Source organism: Gymnoscopelus microlampas, assembly GCF_963454915.1.
Source record: "Gymnoscopelus microlampas genome assembly, chromosome: 8".
Lineage (NCBI taxonomy): Eukaryota > Metazoa > Chordata > Actinopteri > Myctophiformes > Myctophidae > Gymnoscopelus > Gymnoscopelus microlampas.
In genome coordinates, this window is record NC_139945.1 from 31,534,781 (window position 1) to 31,551,807 (window position 17,027).

The following is a 17,027-nucleotide window of genomic DNA, read 5'->3' on the forward strand; positions in this document are numbered from 1 at the left end:
CTGTGAAAACACTGTAAAAAAGATTGTGAAAATTGCTAAAACTATAGAAAGCAGTAAATTTAAAATTTTTAACACTCATCTTTTATTTACTTTAATTACAATCTAAAACATAAACATTGGTTGTAAAAAACCAAAGTTGTCCTTTAAATTTTTGCTTTAAAAAAAAAAAGAAGTAACTAAAAAGTAATATGTAATATTAATATATTACTGTTGCTCAGACAGTAATATGTAACGAAATGTATTACTTTAAAATGAAGGTAATAAGTATTAGTAATATATTACTAAAATAAAGTAACTTGCCCAACACTGTGTATATATATATATAAATATATATATACTGCATATAAAGCTAAATTTGTGAGTCTGTCTGATAATGTGTGTGTGTGTGTGTGTGTGTGTGTGTGTGTGTGTGTGTGTGTGTGTGTGTGTGTGTGTGTGTGTGTGTGTGTGTGCGTGCGTGCGTGCGTGCGTGCGTGCGTGCGTGCTTGCTTGCGTGCGTGCTTGCTTGCTTGCTTGCGTGCGTGCGTGCGTGCGTGTGTGCGACAAGCAAGACGATGCCTTCTATAGGCAGCCAGGCCAACAGACCTGTCAAGTGCATTTAAGTTCCAACACAGAGTAGCTCAGCTGAGTCACACACACCCATGTGGATTACTATGTGAAGCTGGTGGAAGGACCGGTGGATATTTTTGCGAAGGAATGGGAATACGCTACAGGCTATTGGTTTTAGACTTGTGGAATCCGTTGAAGGATTGATCTGTATTATGTGCTGTTCGACTGGTAATTCTAGCTGCGGTCATCATTGTTGCCTCTATGTGCTGCAGACACTGATCTGCAGCCGGTTGACTGCGGGTCTGCGGCAGATCAGCCTGGGTGATCGGTGTCCGAACTCCTAATGTCCGCATCATTACCTGTCCTGAAATCACTACTAGTACTCTATCATCAAGATGGCCTGGAGAACTCTCTTCCTCTCGTTGTTTGACTACAAGACAGAAAAGTATATTATCGCCAAAAACAAGAAAGTTGGAATCTTGTTCAGATTCCTACAATTGTTCATTGTCGGTTACATTATTGGGTGAGAGATCAATATCATATTTTAATTTTATTTTATTGTTGTTGGTGGAAAAAGTACTTGTAAAAGTATCAACACTGCAATGTAGAAATGCTCTGTTACAAGTAAAAGTCCGGAATTCAAAATGTACTTGAGTAAAAGTACAAAATGTGTTGGTATCAAAATGTACTTAAAGTACCAAAAGTATAGGCTACTCATTTTGCAGAATGTCCTGTTTCACAAGTTTTCAAATGTATAAAATGCATAAAATCTTTTGAAAATAGCAGATCTACAAGCTCACAATGCGTTGCATGCAAACATTGTGAGCTTGTAGATCTGCTATTTTCAAAAGGCCAAAATGTATATAGGGGCTGAAGTGGTACTGTATGTTTTGTAATAATAATGAAAATCTACAAAGTAACTAGTAACAAAGTTTTCGGAGTAAAAGTACAATATTTGCCTCTGAGATGTAGTAGAGTAGAAGTAAAAGTATTGACATTTTGAAATACTGTACTAATGTACTTAGTTACTTTACACCACTGCATTTCAGCAATGTGAGTAATAAATCAACACATTCTGTTTTGGGTCAATATATTCAAGCCGGTCACACAGTCCTTGTCAGAAGATCCTGGTTAAGAAACACTGTTTTAAAGTTTCCCTTCTACGTGCAGGTGGGTTTTTGTGATCAAGAAAGGTTACCAGGATGTAGACGAGGCCGTCCAGAGCTCTATTATAACCAAACTGAAGGGAGTTTCGGTCACAAACACCACCGGGTCTGGCCTGCTGGTGTGGGGTCCAGAGGACTATGCCATCCCACCACAGGTAATAATGATGATAATAATAATAATAATAATAATATATTATTATTATTATTATTATTATTATTATTACCCTTATTATTATCACCATCATCATCATCATCATCATCATCATCATCATCATCATTAGAAAAAAATTAAGAATCTTAATAATAACAATACATTGTTATTTCATTATTATTATTGTTATTATTATTATTAATACAATACATACTAATACAAATAACAAAATAATAATAATAATAATAATAACAGTTACAAAATGTGAACTGTTTACACTACTCCACAAAACAATACTGTCACTGTATTTGCGATTCAGTCACCTAATTTTCCATGTAGCCTAATTTATTTATTCATTTATTTATTGTATGTCGATCAAGGACATCATTCTTGAGGCTAATGTGGCATAATGCCTGAGGGCTATTCCTGTCAAGCCCTGACTATTACACAACAGGACATAGTCTATACGTATTATCTTAAGGCTAATGGGACAATAAAATGCTCTCAATTCAAAGATTAATCCTGTTATACCATCATTATAACATTGTGTTTTTTCTACAGGGTGAATCTGTTCTGTTCATTGTCACCAATTTCATAGAGACCCCAAATCAAAAGCAGGGTCACTGTGCTGAGGTAAGGGCATTTTATTACTATTGTACTGAGTTGCAAAACAGTTGTACTGTCTTCTCACAACTGCACACTTATATAAATGCGCAGCCATCTATCACATTTTATATCCATATGTTTATGTTGTTGTTTTTTATACTTCATTGTATGACAGTGTTGCACAAAAGTAGCAAAAGTAGCTGATCTACAAGCTCACATCGTGTCCCGATGCAACACTTTTCACTGATTTTGAAAAAGAAAATCCTATGATGATGACATGCCCAAAATAGGGATGCCAAGTTGAAAGTGGTTAAGTCTGTCTCTGCGATTTGTGTATGTGTTATGTGGTTAGTTTCTGTCTATCATAAAGGGACTACTCAAGTGTTCCCAGCTGACAAAGATGTGTCCAGGGCTCACTGGACTGGACACACCAGTGTGTGTATGTTTCTGTGTGTGCATAGATTGTGTGTGTGCGTGTGTGTGTGTGTGTGTGTGCGTGTGTGTGTGTGTGTGTGTGTGTGTGTGTGTGTGTGTGTGTGTGTGTGTGTGTGAGAGTGTGACTGTATGAGTGTGAGCGTGAGCGTGTGCGTGTGCGTGTGCGTGTGCGTGTGCGTGTGTGTGTGTGTGTGTGTGCATGTGTCTGTCTGTCTGTCTGCCTGCCATCAGGCAGAGTAGGCAGTTGCAAAAAAAAAGCAGGGGGGGGCAGGAAAAATATTGCCTAGGGCGCCAAATTGCCTAGCCACCGGCCCTGCTCTCTCTCTCTCTCTCTCTCTCTCTCTCTCTCTCTCTCTCTCTCTCTCTCTCTCTCTCTCTCTCTCTCTCTCTCTCTCTCTATCTCTCTCTGTAGCTGCATTGACAGGGTTACTTTCCAGAGCATTGGTGGTATGTAAACTGTTCTGTCTCTGACAGCTAGCAGCCAGCAGACAAGTGGAGTGGTAAGCCTGTAAAAGTACTACCAGCCACAGCCATAAAATACTGCCCTTGTATACATTTACCTGCCTACTGTCACTGTTGCCCATTCTTCGGTGGTAGTTTGAGCTGTTATCATCATTTCCCATTAAACACTTTAGCTGTGTCTATACAGCAATTTTTTAGCCGCATGCTGAAAGCATAGCGGCTCTATATTCAGTCTGACTCTGACCCGACATTTTTCCGACATGTATTAGACACTTTTTTTGCGTGATTGGCTGTCGTTTAAGCCAATGGGATACTTTCCCATACTCTGCACGGGCGCCCTCGTCCTCCCAAGCTATGGGACTAGACACGCCTCTCTCAGTGGATTCGTCTGAGCGCTAGCCGAATTTGGCTAATAGTTAGCTTGTATGCTTGTATGATGTTACTAACTGTTTTTAGCCAAACGCGGTAATGTCCACTCTCCATTAGTTCTCGACGCAAGTTGCGTTATTAATCCCGTAATTTTCATCTATTGTACATCCCAAAATCAAATGTATTAACCATGTGAGAGAGAGTAAAAAAAAAAGCGATTCTGGGCGAGGTAAACAGAACACTCGCCCCAAAACACACTCACCCCCATTCATTTTGCGGACAGAGGCCGCCGGATTAGACCCGGGCGAGTGTGTTTGGGGACGAGCGTTCTTGTAATCCATTGCCGCATATGTAGCCATGGTTCACATTCATGTTTCAGGGCTACTGCCTACCGCATGATGCATCCATATCAAGGGCCCTTTTAATACAAAAACCCACGGCAATTTTGGTCTACAGTACACCAGCCTTCAACAATAGTGTACATTCAGTGGTCAGGTTCGTTCAGAAATCAATTGAAGAACGCAGGAGCGAGTTTTCCATATATAGCAAGCCACGCGCGAGAACGTGCATACACGCAGTACACTACACATGTGTCGTTGTTAGGGTTGCCAACCGTCCCGTAAAATACGGAATCGTCCCGTAATTGAAAACTAAAAGACGCGTTCCGTATTGAACTGATACGGGACGCACTTTGTCCCGTATTTAAGGTCGGGGAATCAATTTGTTTTTTATTTGCATGACAGGGCGATTTATGAGCTGCCCTGTCTCTCTGCTGTGTGTGTTACTGGGAGAGTGGGAGCGCACTCGCAGTGAGTCAGTGTTGCCAAGTATAGTGAGAGAAATGAGCCAGGCGACCTACAAAAACAGGGCAAAAACAAGGAAAAAACAAGGCAGAATTTGTCCACAAGTTGCAGGAAATAAGCAGACTTGCCACCGCTGGCTATAATGCCATTGTCTGGGAGTGTGCTCAGCAGCTCATTGGCTCATTACTCAAAACACGACCAATGACGATAGCGCTTTCACGTTGCTAAGATACCTTCTGTGCGAGCCGGAGCTGTGCCTTGTAGACAGCGTCAGTGGAGATGTTTGGAGCAAAGCAAACTGTAAACTTTTTAAAGTAGCCTATGTCGGCGTATGTTTTCTGTGGTCCATGGTGGACTGGCTGACATCAGACAAACAGCATGCCTCAGGAGAACAACATACCAAAAATATATGAACCATCTCCTGAGATCGATTCTGTATGGGATATTACATATTATTTATCTATCTATCTATCTAGTATTTCTATTTACCTGCCCTGGCAGCCTACATATTGGCTGCTGATGTGGGCATAGTCTAGGCTATTTCAGTAGACTAATATGGTTGATTGTTTATTAATGTTGTGTTTTTAAAGTCTAATAAATAAACATGTATTTAATATATATTAATCAATATAATTAAATAGTGTGCCCGTTTAAAGAATAACTCTTATATATATTAATCAATATCATTAAGACTCGCTCGAGAGAGGCAGAGAAATGCAGACGATGCATCTCATTGCACAGAGGTGCGTGAGCAAGATAAGGATTTAACTTCATTTTAATCAGCACAGTGTAAGCACAGTGTAAGTTAATGTCCACTGCCGTCAGCGCCATCTTCATAATAGATAAATATATATTCAGAACAGAATAATAATATTAAAAATATTTAATAAAACAAAAAATCGAAAAATCATTTCTTTTTTTTCGGGTTTTGGGCCTAACATGATGGCAATAGTCGGGTTCGGGCCGAGCCCCGGGCCGGCCCAGTCGGGCCCAGTTAGGGCCGAGCCTTCATTTTCAGGCCCGTTGAGAACTCTATAAATGATTAGTAGCCTTAAAGCTACTATTTGAATACTATTATTATTTTGCCTATACTGTGTGGCTCGCTGTGCATCACTCTGATTGCATCTTTCATTCATTCTGCAACGTGTTAATTGTCCATCACCTGACAACCATTAGCTGTCTTTTGTCATCTTCATTTCTTTATAGTTAAATGTTGTGTTGTTGACAAGATTGGGGCCAAAAAAGCCTGGCGCATGCGGCTTTATTATGACTTGTCATTCTTGTTTCAACCTCAACCAGTGTTCTGGTAAAAATGTGTCATCGCCCTGTAAACAGTCTTTCCTGTCTCTCTCCGCTGCTCCATCAAACGGTTCTATCGCTCCAATATGCATGCCATTGGTGTCATTAGAACACTAACAATTTGTTCATGTTTTATTTCATAGCAGCAAGCAATGGAACAGAAAAAGTGTTCAGTACCCACAGGAAGTCCCAAACTATATGAAAGATGTGATTTTTCAGAGCAACTGCTTAAAATATTCATTCAACATTTACTTTAGTACACCTACATGGCTTTACTTTAGTGTCTAGTTACTAGACACTAAAGTTGTCGTATCCAAACAACAATTGATGAGGCTTGGGTCTGTTTGCATGTCTTAAAAGCTGGGCTGCTAAACAAGGTCATTGTGGTTATAGGGTGGAGCTTGCATTTGGTTGCATAATGGTTGCAAGCTAATTAGCAATACATAAAACCTAGCTAGGCTTTTATCCAACAGGAAACACATTTAAAGCAGCACAACAACAATGTAGTGTTTGGCTCCAATTTGGCATAATTCTAACCACAAATTCAAATAGTCTTTTTTGAATATGTCATCTTTGTAAATTCATTAGTAGGCTGATTCGGCCGAACTTTGTCCAGATCAATATTGAAAAGTTACCTGTGACAATGACTTTCTCATTGTCAAACACAGGTAGGCCCGCTTTGTACTTAAGTTTTCATCTGCTGAAGGGGTGTTCAATCTGCACACATATTTATTCAACATAGCAGTACTTTTACAAACAAACTACATTCAAAGGGGTTGTCTAGATTGTTGGTCATGGGTGCCTGCCACCTACAGAACCCACAGCACCCAATGAAGCTCTGCTTATACGTGTCAGTTTACTGAACTGCAGCTATATTGTGTTATGTTTGTCTGCAGAGTTTCAGGGTGTTGGATGGCCACTGTCGAGGCAACGAGGACTGTGAGGAGGGAGAGACTGTCATGGCTGGACATGGTGGGGTACACTGCAGTGATGTTTCCTTTTGTTATTTTTTCTCCTTTTTGCATGTAGGCTGTATTCAAATTATCTATTTGAATGATTCAAATGAGATTGTGTTTTTGTGTTGGTCGACTGTTCTATAAACAATAGCCTACTAATAAGTTAAACCAGAAATACTGACAGGATAAAGGGGAACAGTTGGAGGCTGCTTAACGCAGATGTTATATTTCAACCAATTTGTCTTTGTCCACCTCTGTACTTTGTGCATTGATATCAGACAGACTCTCCATTTAAATCTACGGTCTCCCATGGACTAATACATTTTTATGATGCTCTCTGAAGGAGTTATGACTGGTCGGTGTTTGAAAAAGGATAAAAACTCCACTGGTACCTGTGAAATATATGGCTGGTGTCCTGTTGAGAGACATGTCAAAACACAGTAAGGAACAGCACTAGTACACAGAAACACATACGTTTATATTTCGAAGGTTTACCTTATAATTAATACCTTTATCTGAAACTTGTCTTTGGAACTCTTTTTCATGTCATATCACATGTTTGTGGGTTGGTTTCTCGCTAATCGCAAGGAACACACAGGAAGTGTACTGAGGTTTGCTTGGTTTGCTACGGATATGAGTACACTGTGGCCACAGGCTGAAACACGTGTATTTGTTTTTGAGTGCAAACCATCAAATTGTTTGTGTCCTTCATTTGCTATTAAGAATACAAATAAGACATAAGTAATCCACACACATTCACAGCCTGTGTAATGGAATAACAAAACCCTACTCTTTTACAGAGGACCTCTGTTGACAAAGGCAGAAAACTTCACCATTTACATCAAAAACTTCATTCGTTTCCCCAAATTTGCCTTTTCAAAGTAAGCAATTTGAAACAAAGGCTGCATTCCTTTAAAAGTTGTATTTACTATTATTATTATGCAATGTATGTGTTACCAACCACTATGCATGTGTGTGTGTGGTGTGTGTGTGTGTGTGTGTGTGTGTGTGTGTGTGTGTGTGTGTGTGTGTGTGTGTGTGTGTGTGTGTGTGTGTGTGTGTGTGTGTGTGTGTGTGTCGCGTGCGTGTGTGTGCGCGCGTGTGTGTGCGAGCGCGCGCGTATGTGTGCGAGTGTGTGTGTAAGTGTGTTACCTTAATGCAATGTGTATATACAAATGCCAATTTTGTTCTTTTGTTCAAATCTCAGGTCCAATGTCGCGGAGACAACTAATGAATCTTATCTGAAGAGATGTAAATATGATGAGGACTTACATCCCTACTGCCCCATCTTTCGCCTGGGAGACATTACTAGCCGAGCCGGACACAACTTCCAGGACATGGCCACTATAGTTAGTTTTACAGATTTGTATCGTTTTTAGTGTATTATATTTGTTAAAGATGGGGTGCCGTGATTTTCAGTGATTTCCCCTCCCCTTAAGACATAATCATCAGGTATTATGGTTATACTAGGAGGAAGATTTTTTTCAAAAAAGTGTACAGAAAGTGTTAAAATTATGTTTGTATGTGGACACGCCTCCAGTTCATTAAGTATATCTGGTTCTCACCTTAGCACCTCCTCCACCACCTTAGCACCACCCACTTGTCCTAGTCCCCAATTTCCCTGAAATTGAAAATAGCAGATCTACAAGCTCACAACGCGTCGCGATGCGACACGTTGTGAGCTTGTAGATCTGCTATTTTTCAATTTTTAAATAGCCTAGGTATAAAATAGGGTTAAAGTTGTATTGTTTTATTGTTTACGGATCACCATTAGTCCTCACCACAGTGAAGACTACTAATCCACTAATTGGAAATACTTAAGCACAGTACTCAAGTAAATGTACTTAGTTACATTCCACCACTGGTAGTGTCACGTGGTAGCAGCCGCCATTTCACTTGTCACGCTGTACACAGATCCTGTTGCCGAGTAACCACAGTTGGTAGGACACACTGTAGACGTCACGGTGGTGTTTATTTTATCCAACTTTCTAATCTATCTTATCCTTGTCAAACAACGGTACAAGCTTGCTGCTTTATCAACTGCCATAACATTCTTACGACCAGAATAACAAACGGCTCGCTAATGGAGTGAAAGTGAAACCTCCTTGATTCCTGAAACAGTGTTATTCTTATACTGCATACCATGCATTACCACAGCGTATGAAGGAAAACTTCTTCAATTATGATGCTCTTTATTTATGTAAAATTGTAAATTGTAATTGTAAATTGTACGTACAGTTCAAGAGCAGTTAAAGTACAAAGAAAGTGGCGGTTTGACCTTCAAGTAAATTTAAATTCCAATGAAGTTCTGTTACAACTTTAAAAAATAAAGTGGTAGTGTCACATTCAAGTAAAGGCAAATATATGAACAATTTATATAAAAATAAAGACTATTGCACAAAAATTGTCTGTGTGCAGCAAATATTAAAAACAGTGATTAATATAAGACCAGGGCAAAAAGAAGGCAAACTAGTTCACCAACATGTACATACTTGACACCAGAACGATGCAATTTCAGCTTGAATGGATGGAATGGTTCAGACATTCAGATGATGAATAAATGCAGTACAATTTATGCCAGATGGAGAGACAATTATACATTTCCAAATGCACAGCTATTCATGCAAGACAAGTTCATTATCATTCTTTATGTAAGCACATTGACTCGGGTAGAGATCTTTGGTCACTCACCCATTTGTAAACTGAAGGTGGAAAGAGATTTATGGTTTTTGAACTGCTCATACCGTATGTGTAAAAGCTCAATCCATAAACGAGGCAATGAAACAGGTCTATATGCGACCAAAATCACTCGACCACTATTTGTATTGTATGCTATAAATCTGTTTATTCATTTTGTTTATTTTGTTCCTTTGCTTCCTCGTTCAGCTGCTCTCTACGGAATCTTAAGCTGCACTTGAGCTTCGCCTGATCCATTCCATTGATATATTTTCTGTTTATTGATCTATCTGTTCCTGCAGTTTGTTTTCCCTGTGTCTGTGTGATACATGTTAATGAGCAACAGAAATATTTACACCTGCTGTGAGTCTAAACAAATGGCGCCTGCAGTCACGTGATGCTGACACGAATTAAGTCGTTCTTTATTCTCTTCATAGACCGAATACACTGTAGACCAGTTTAGCTTAGTGATTCTCACTTTCTGTCATGGAGGCCTTACTTCTATTCTATAAGGTAGTCAACTGCATTCATCTGATGTCCCTGGTGTAATCTCTGAATACATGGCTAGCAGAAACTGGTTTGCAGGGTCTATAGGCTCTGTGCATAACTGTATTCCCAGGTTTCCAGAAGGTGGCAAATCGGTTTCCTGTTCCGGTTCATTTTCCCATAGCTCCAATTGATTGGCTCGGCAGCGGGTTTTAACTGGAAACACGTGGATGTGAGGGTGTCATGCAAAGTGTATTTCCGATTAAAACCTGCTGGTACTACGTGGGACTAGAGTTATGCAGAGTCAATTGACCTCATACTGTATCAGTAGGACTGGAATTTTGACACTTGTCCTATCAAAAGGTGTATTCATGTAGAGATCTTGTTGATGAAAAAACAACCCCCAAAATGTCAAGGAAGAAGATTTTGCTTGAGATTATATGGAAGATTTGAGTTAGGATACTACAGTATAAATTGTAAGTTCATAGCACTGGCTTTGAATATACAGTATGTGGTATTTCTTCACATTTTGAATGACTGATTGCTTGTAAACTGCTCTCTGTTTTTCAAGGGTGGGTCAATTGCCATTCTAATAGAGTGGAATTGTGACCTTGACAAGGGATATTCTCATTGTCATCCACGTTATCACTTCACTCGTCTGGACATCAATGCCTCCTCCAACAACTCCACAACATCATCAGGTTTTAACTTCAGGTGATTTGCACTTGAGTCAGTTATGCTTCGTTCACACCAAAGGAAGCTGGACATGAAAAAAAGCAGCTTCAAGGATGAGGTCTGGGGAGAAAAAAAGCACGCTTTTCTATTGTAGCTTTTAAAAGCTCATCAAAAAATGTAAAAAGCTGATTTGCATAGACATAACATTGAAAATAAAAGCTGATTCATTGTTCAGCTTCCCTTTGGTGTGAACGCAGCATTAGACTACACTGGCTTGCTCTTTCTTCCAGAATCAATTGTAAAGGCTGTGTAAGTGATATTTCCTTGTTAAGGTAAGTGTAACAAAGGTCTCCCTGTCTCTGCAGTTCTTTAATAAACAGAAATAAATGTTCAGGTCAGGATACCAATTTCGTCTAATCAGGAGAAAGAACTTAAATGTGAAATTGGAAGTGATGATACAAAAAAATTAGCAGACATTGAGACTCCCGTATACTTGTGTTTGTTTGTTCAGTAACAGGAGTCTCCCCGTCTCTCCAGCTCTTTAATCAGTCTGATTCTAGCAATGATTACAATGGGAACATGTTTTACAACTGTTTAATGAACCTTTTTTTAAACAAGAAAATATCACTTAAATCACCTTTAAAGTCCCTCTACTTGAATGTGTGTGTGTGTGTGTGTGTGTGTGTGTGTGTGTGTGTGTGTGTGTGTGTGTGTGTGTGTGTGTGTGTGTGTGTGTGTGTGTGTGTGTGTGTGTGTGTGTGTGTGTGTGTGTGTGTGTGTGTGTGTGTGTGTGTGTGTGGTATGTGTGTGTGGTTGATATATACAAATTTAAATAGTTTAATATTGACACTAATATATATACACTAATATGCTGTTATTTTAACAGACACGCTCGCTATTACAAAAATGCTGCAGGGGACAGCTACCGAACCTTATTCAAAGTTTATGGCGTGCGCTTTGACATCATGGTACATGGAAAGGTATGGAAAATACAACTCCTGACAGTTTAGTTTATTCATGGACAATGGCAACCCAAGCTTTTTGTGTGTGCATGTGACACTCTGTGTGCGTCTGTTTTTAAACCAGCTTACTTGTAATTTCTACTATCTTTCTTAGGCTGGCAAATTCAATATAATCCCAACATGCATCAATATAGGCTCAGGACTGGCGTTGATGGGTGCTGTAAGTGAACTATTTTTTAAACTCATACTCGTATAATGTTATGCAATCTATGCCATGGTGAATATTCTAAACAACATAATTTTTGCTCCATATGAAATTCCATGCCTCAATTTGTAATTTGTTTTTTAATTCAACAGGGAGTATTCATCTGTGACATGGTCCTTCTCCATCTGATGAAGAAAAGCACTTTTTATCGGGAAAGCAAATTTGAGACAACAAAGTATGTCAATATAGCAACAGTAATGTTGTCGGTCTTGTGCCATCTGGTGTTGTAATGTGATATCAGCTCAACAGCATGACAAACTAACTGAAAGTAGATTTCAAGGATTCCTGTGATATACTGTATACTAAGCAACATAAAAAATGTAGGCCTGCAACATCCACACCGTAACAAATTAAAAATGTTATTAATGTTACCAAGTTTCTTAAAAACATTTGAGGAAGTCAGACTTTGACAAATATATATTTCATATTACTTGTCGCACACAACCATAATGACAAAAGTGGGGGCGATTTTCAAATCTCCCTAAAGTTCTGTCACTCTTGCCTTCTTTCCACAGAAATAAGGGTGCATCTCAACACAATGGTACAGAAGACACGAAAGGATTGGAACAGCAGCAGCTGACAGACCTATCACCAGAGACTTAATCACCATGGCCACAGATCGCTGGTAACAACAGCCGAATAAGTTGCACCATGCTATGTTGCCACCTGAGGCCTGTGCCCGACACCCTCCCAGCCATAATGAAGTGAAGCTGCAGTCTTGTTTATGTCAAGCTACAGACCCAGACAACCTGGTGAAATGTCACAGAATTTCAGGATTCAAATATGTTATTATAACATTTTCATGTATCCATCACCACAAGTATACAATGCAGAACTTGATTTCCAACTGACTATCCAGCTTAACCTACTAAATTGCAGTCTGCTTTGAATGTCTTGTAGTGGGATCGCTAAGGCGATCACACTAGTCTGTTATCTTTACTATTTATTTTGTTATTTATTTATTCCGCCCCTGTTGCTTGGCCCCTAACTAGTCCTTCATACGTTTAGCAAGAAACTCTGTTCCAACTCTACAACATTCGGCCTACTTAGAACAAGTCAGCTACAATTAGATATTTTTTTAAATAATTAGAACTTTTAGAGATATTTCACTTTTAATTGCTAAACAAAATCCCATTCATTTGAATGGGGAAATGCCATTTAGCTACAGTGAAGCCTAGCTGCTTATTAGACCCTAGCAACAACATATTAGACCATAGCAACCATCTATTATACCCTAGCAACCGCCTATTAGACCCTAGCAACCACCATTTTACCCTAGCAATCACCTGCTTTACCCTAGCAACCGCATATTAGACCACAGAAACTGCATATTAGACCTTAGCAACCACTTATTAGACCCTAGCAACCGTTATTTTACTATAGCAACTGCCCATTAGACCCTCGCAACCGCCTATATCGTAGCAACCGCCTATTAGACCCTAGCAACCACTAGGCAAAAAACTAGGGCAGAAACTATGTTAACACTACTCAACACTATCAAAGCGTTTAACTCTACTAATACTTTAAACCTTTAACACCTTTGAAAACGTTTAACACCTATAAAACCTTTAACACCTTTAAAACCTTAAAAACCTTAAAAACCTTTAACACCTTTAACACCTTTAATACCTTTAACACCTTTAACACCTATAAAACCTTTAAAACCTGCACCTTAAACACCTTAACACATTTAAAACCTTTAACACTATCAATACCTAATACTATCAACAGGTTTAGCGATCCAACACTGTTTCTTCAGGAACTACTTTCTAGCTATTTATGAAAATGTAGAGATAGTATTTCATCTATTTCTTATTTCTTATGACAGTAACAGATAATTGTTTTTATAAATTCCTACCTGTTAAAAATAAAGAGGAGTTGGACAAATCTTCCCAAAATAAAACTTCTGTGGTGCTAAGTCACCCAAAAACATGTGCTAGACTCAACATGCCAGGATGTATGGTAGCACTAAATTTTTTAAAAGGACAGGTACAGTGCCTCAATTTCACAATGTATTTTGGCCAGCCAAAAATGTTCCCTTAATCCACCCTTTTTGCATATAATCAACGATTGATTAATTTGTCTTTTCTTTCTCTCGCTTTCTCTTCTGCTCTTGTCTCTTGAAACTTGAGCGCAGTGTTGCACTATGAATGGAATGTCCATTCTATACATTTATTTCTATGTCTAGCTTTTGTGAAGATAAATGGTAAGTTGGAATGAGTGAATATAAGGGAGAACAGCACATTTTATATAAACTGTAATGGCAAAGTTTTAACTTTTTTGGCTGGTCAACTTAATTGTCAATGGAGTCTTGATGCTAGTACAGTATATTATTATTGTTGTTGTTGTTGTTATTATTATTATAATTATTAATAGAAGGATTATTGTGATGATGATGACAAGACTAGTCACTCACACAGATGGGGACTCGGGAGATGAAACAGTGATGATGAATAGAATCACTAAATACCTTCTTAAAGGACAACAAAGCTATTTACACAACATGTTTGGGCAGAGCTAAGAATGCAAAGGGCAGCCATTGATGAATGGGTAGAGATTGTGATCAAAAGGCCACAGGCACAACCCCCAGGTTCGCCCTGTCAAGTGTTGAAGTGTCCCTGAGAAAGCCATAACCCCCTAACTACTCCATATATTTATGGTTAGAATGGGTTAAATGCAATTTAAAGTATCCACTCTGAACTGATTCTCTGTCTGGGAAGTCTGGTTCTGTCAGGTTCATCCTCACACATAAGCATGTTGCTTTACCAGTCCTTTGGAATTAAAATAGGTATTTTTGACAATTTACATTTGCCTGTGGGTAAGACATGACTGATGAGAAAACTAAGTGAATGTTTTTTTGCAGACCTGCTACATAGGCCTACCTTTATTTCACCATCTAGAAATAACGTTTGCGGATTTTCTACTTTGCGTTCATAAAATGACTGCTGCCTCATAGTCACAAGCCATGTTGGGCAATCTTTTTGGAAAATGTTGTGAGCTAAAAGCTACCAGTTACTGTACATTAATTGAAGCTTCACTACACGGAAGCTACCCCCATAGTAAGGTAGCAAGCTAAGCTATGGTAACATATGGCAAAAGTATAGTTTACTACATCAAATTAAGTTATTTCTACGGTGTGGCACTGAAGGGTTCAGCTGTCTAGAATAGTGTTTGTCTCAGAAGTCCCCCCAGATTTTGCCCAAAATATGGAATATGTATGTATATTCCCCCAAATGTCACCCAAATATGTTATTCCGCACATCACCAAATATTTGGCCAAATATGGAGTTCCGCACATCACCAAATATTTGGCCAAATATGGAGTTCCGCACAGCTCCAGCCTATAGCCTCAGCTCCAAGTACTCTGATCGGAAATGTCAGGCTCCATAGCCTAGACATGTGTCGTTCACAAACTGTTCACATACAGTAGTAACTTCCTATCCATAGTTACAGATTGCACAGGGAAGCCACAGCGTTGTTGACTGCCTTGTTTTTATCAACATAAAGCAACTTGATTCCAAGTCGATGCTATTTCACTGATCAATAGAACTGTCAATCCGACCATTTTTGTTTGTCAGTCAAACAACGTTCAGTTCAATTGTTCATTAAACAATAAGCTGTGGGACTGTTCTCACCATATTCCAAAACCAATTTGGTAAAAAAAAAAACGAAAAGAAACAATGCTAATCATAACAACAAAAAGCAGGCGTTGAGGTGTGTGTACTGTATGGTACTGGTGTAATGCTGGTGTTTATCTGGTGTGCCATGTGTTAATGTGTGTGTGTTCTGTGCAGTGATGGAACAAGTACTCACATGTTTTACTTAAGTAAAAGTATCAATACTGCAATGTAGATATACTCTGTTAGTAGTAGTATAAGTAGAAGTCCCGTACTAAAAATGTACTTGAATAAAAGTACAAAAGTATCGGCATCAAAATATACTTAAAGTACCAAAAGTACTCATTGTGCAGAATGTCCCATTTCACAAGTTCGAAATGTATTAAAAAATCCTTTGAAAATTGATGTACTGTATGCTATTATTTTCAAATGGTTGAAAATTATGTAGGGCTGAAGTGGTTAGTAGTGTGCTTTGTAATACTAATAGAAATCTACAAAGTAACTATAGTAACTACAGTTTTCATATAATTGTAGTAGAGTAAAAGTACGTACAATATGTTCCTCTGAGATGTAGTGGGTACGTAAGTAAAAGTATTGAAAATTGTAAATAAGAAAGTAAAAATACCTCAAAATTGTACAGTACAGTACTTGAGTACATGTACTTAGTTACTTTACACCACTGGTTCTGTGTGTTCATGTGTGTTCATGTGTGCCTGCACTGGAAATGAAAGTATCCTGTCTGAACCGATTCTCTGACCTGAATCATTTCTTCATAGTTGTCCTACCCAAACCACGTGGCTCCGAGGTCACCGTCCTCATAGCACGTTGTACCTTGCAAAAAAAAGTTACGTTTTAGCTAACTAGAAGATTTGTATTTTGAACTTTAAACTGTACAGTAAATACAATTATGAAAGATCAATATTTTTTCCCATTTTCTTTTTTATTATGAAGGGGTTCTTGTTTAAATTATATCATGATTTAATTCATCATAATTAAAATGTAACCCTTTAGATGCCAGTTTTTTTTTTACCACTAACAACTTTTTTGAAAAATACACTACAATTCAATATTTTAAAAACAATACATGCCAGTCAAAAGCTTAGTACGGATCCTTGGGGGACACCGCAAGGCACAAGGTGTGTCCGAGGGTACATGCTTTTAAAAATACTTCAAAATAAATTTTGTAGCATATGCTTAGTGTGGGCAAAGCATAAATGTTATAGACCAGTTTACTGCAGACAGAAGTAGGTGAAGAGTGAAGGAATAAATTATATTGATATGCAACATTAAATAGACAAGAGACATGATTGAAGCAAAAAAATAAACTGTATTCATCAAAAGAAAATAAAACAAAACATTCAACAGTTCAGTAACTTTCAGCAAGGTATCAAGGTAAGTCCAACAGAGTCTTTACGCAGGTAGGTATTTGTCAATGGTCAAGGTATTGTCAGGTATAGTCAGAGGGAAGTGGCAGTGTAGTGGGAATTGTTACTTGAGGGGATAATCAAAGGCTGCTGCTCTTTGGCCTACTCCAGGTAGGACAAACTTCA

The 17,027-nt window shown here is 38.6% G+C and overlaps 1 protein-coding gene across 3 annotated transcripts; it reads left to right on the plus strand.

The window, feature by feature from the left end:
* The first annotated feature begins 628 nt into the window (after nt 1–628).
* LOC311051106 (P2X purinoceptor 5-like) lies at nt 629–15,878 on the plus strand. 3 transcript variants are annotated; one of them, XM_084065501.1, is made up of 12 exons: nt 629–1,072; nt 1,720–1,870; nt 2,428–2,499; nt 6,737–6,812; nt 7,140–7,236; nt 7,597–7,677; nt 8,004–8,145; nt 10,530–10,672; nt 11,520–11,613; nt 11,750–11,815; nt 11,953–12,035; nt 12,376–15,878. In XM_084065501.1, exons 1-12 carry the CDS (start codon nt 945–947, stop codon nt 12,461–12,463), a joined length of 1,221 nt encoding a protein of 406 aa, XP_083921627.1. In that variant the 5' UTR covers nt 629–944; the 3' UTR covers nt 12,464–15,878. The 3 variants fall into 3 exon arrangements, with proteins under 3 accessions (XP_083921627.1, XP_083921628.1, XP_083921629.1); XM_084065502.1 differs by having other exon boundaries at nt 629–994; XM_084065503.1 differs by lacking the exon at nt 7,597–7,677.
* Nucleotides 15,879–17,027: the final 1,149 nt, after the last annotated feature.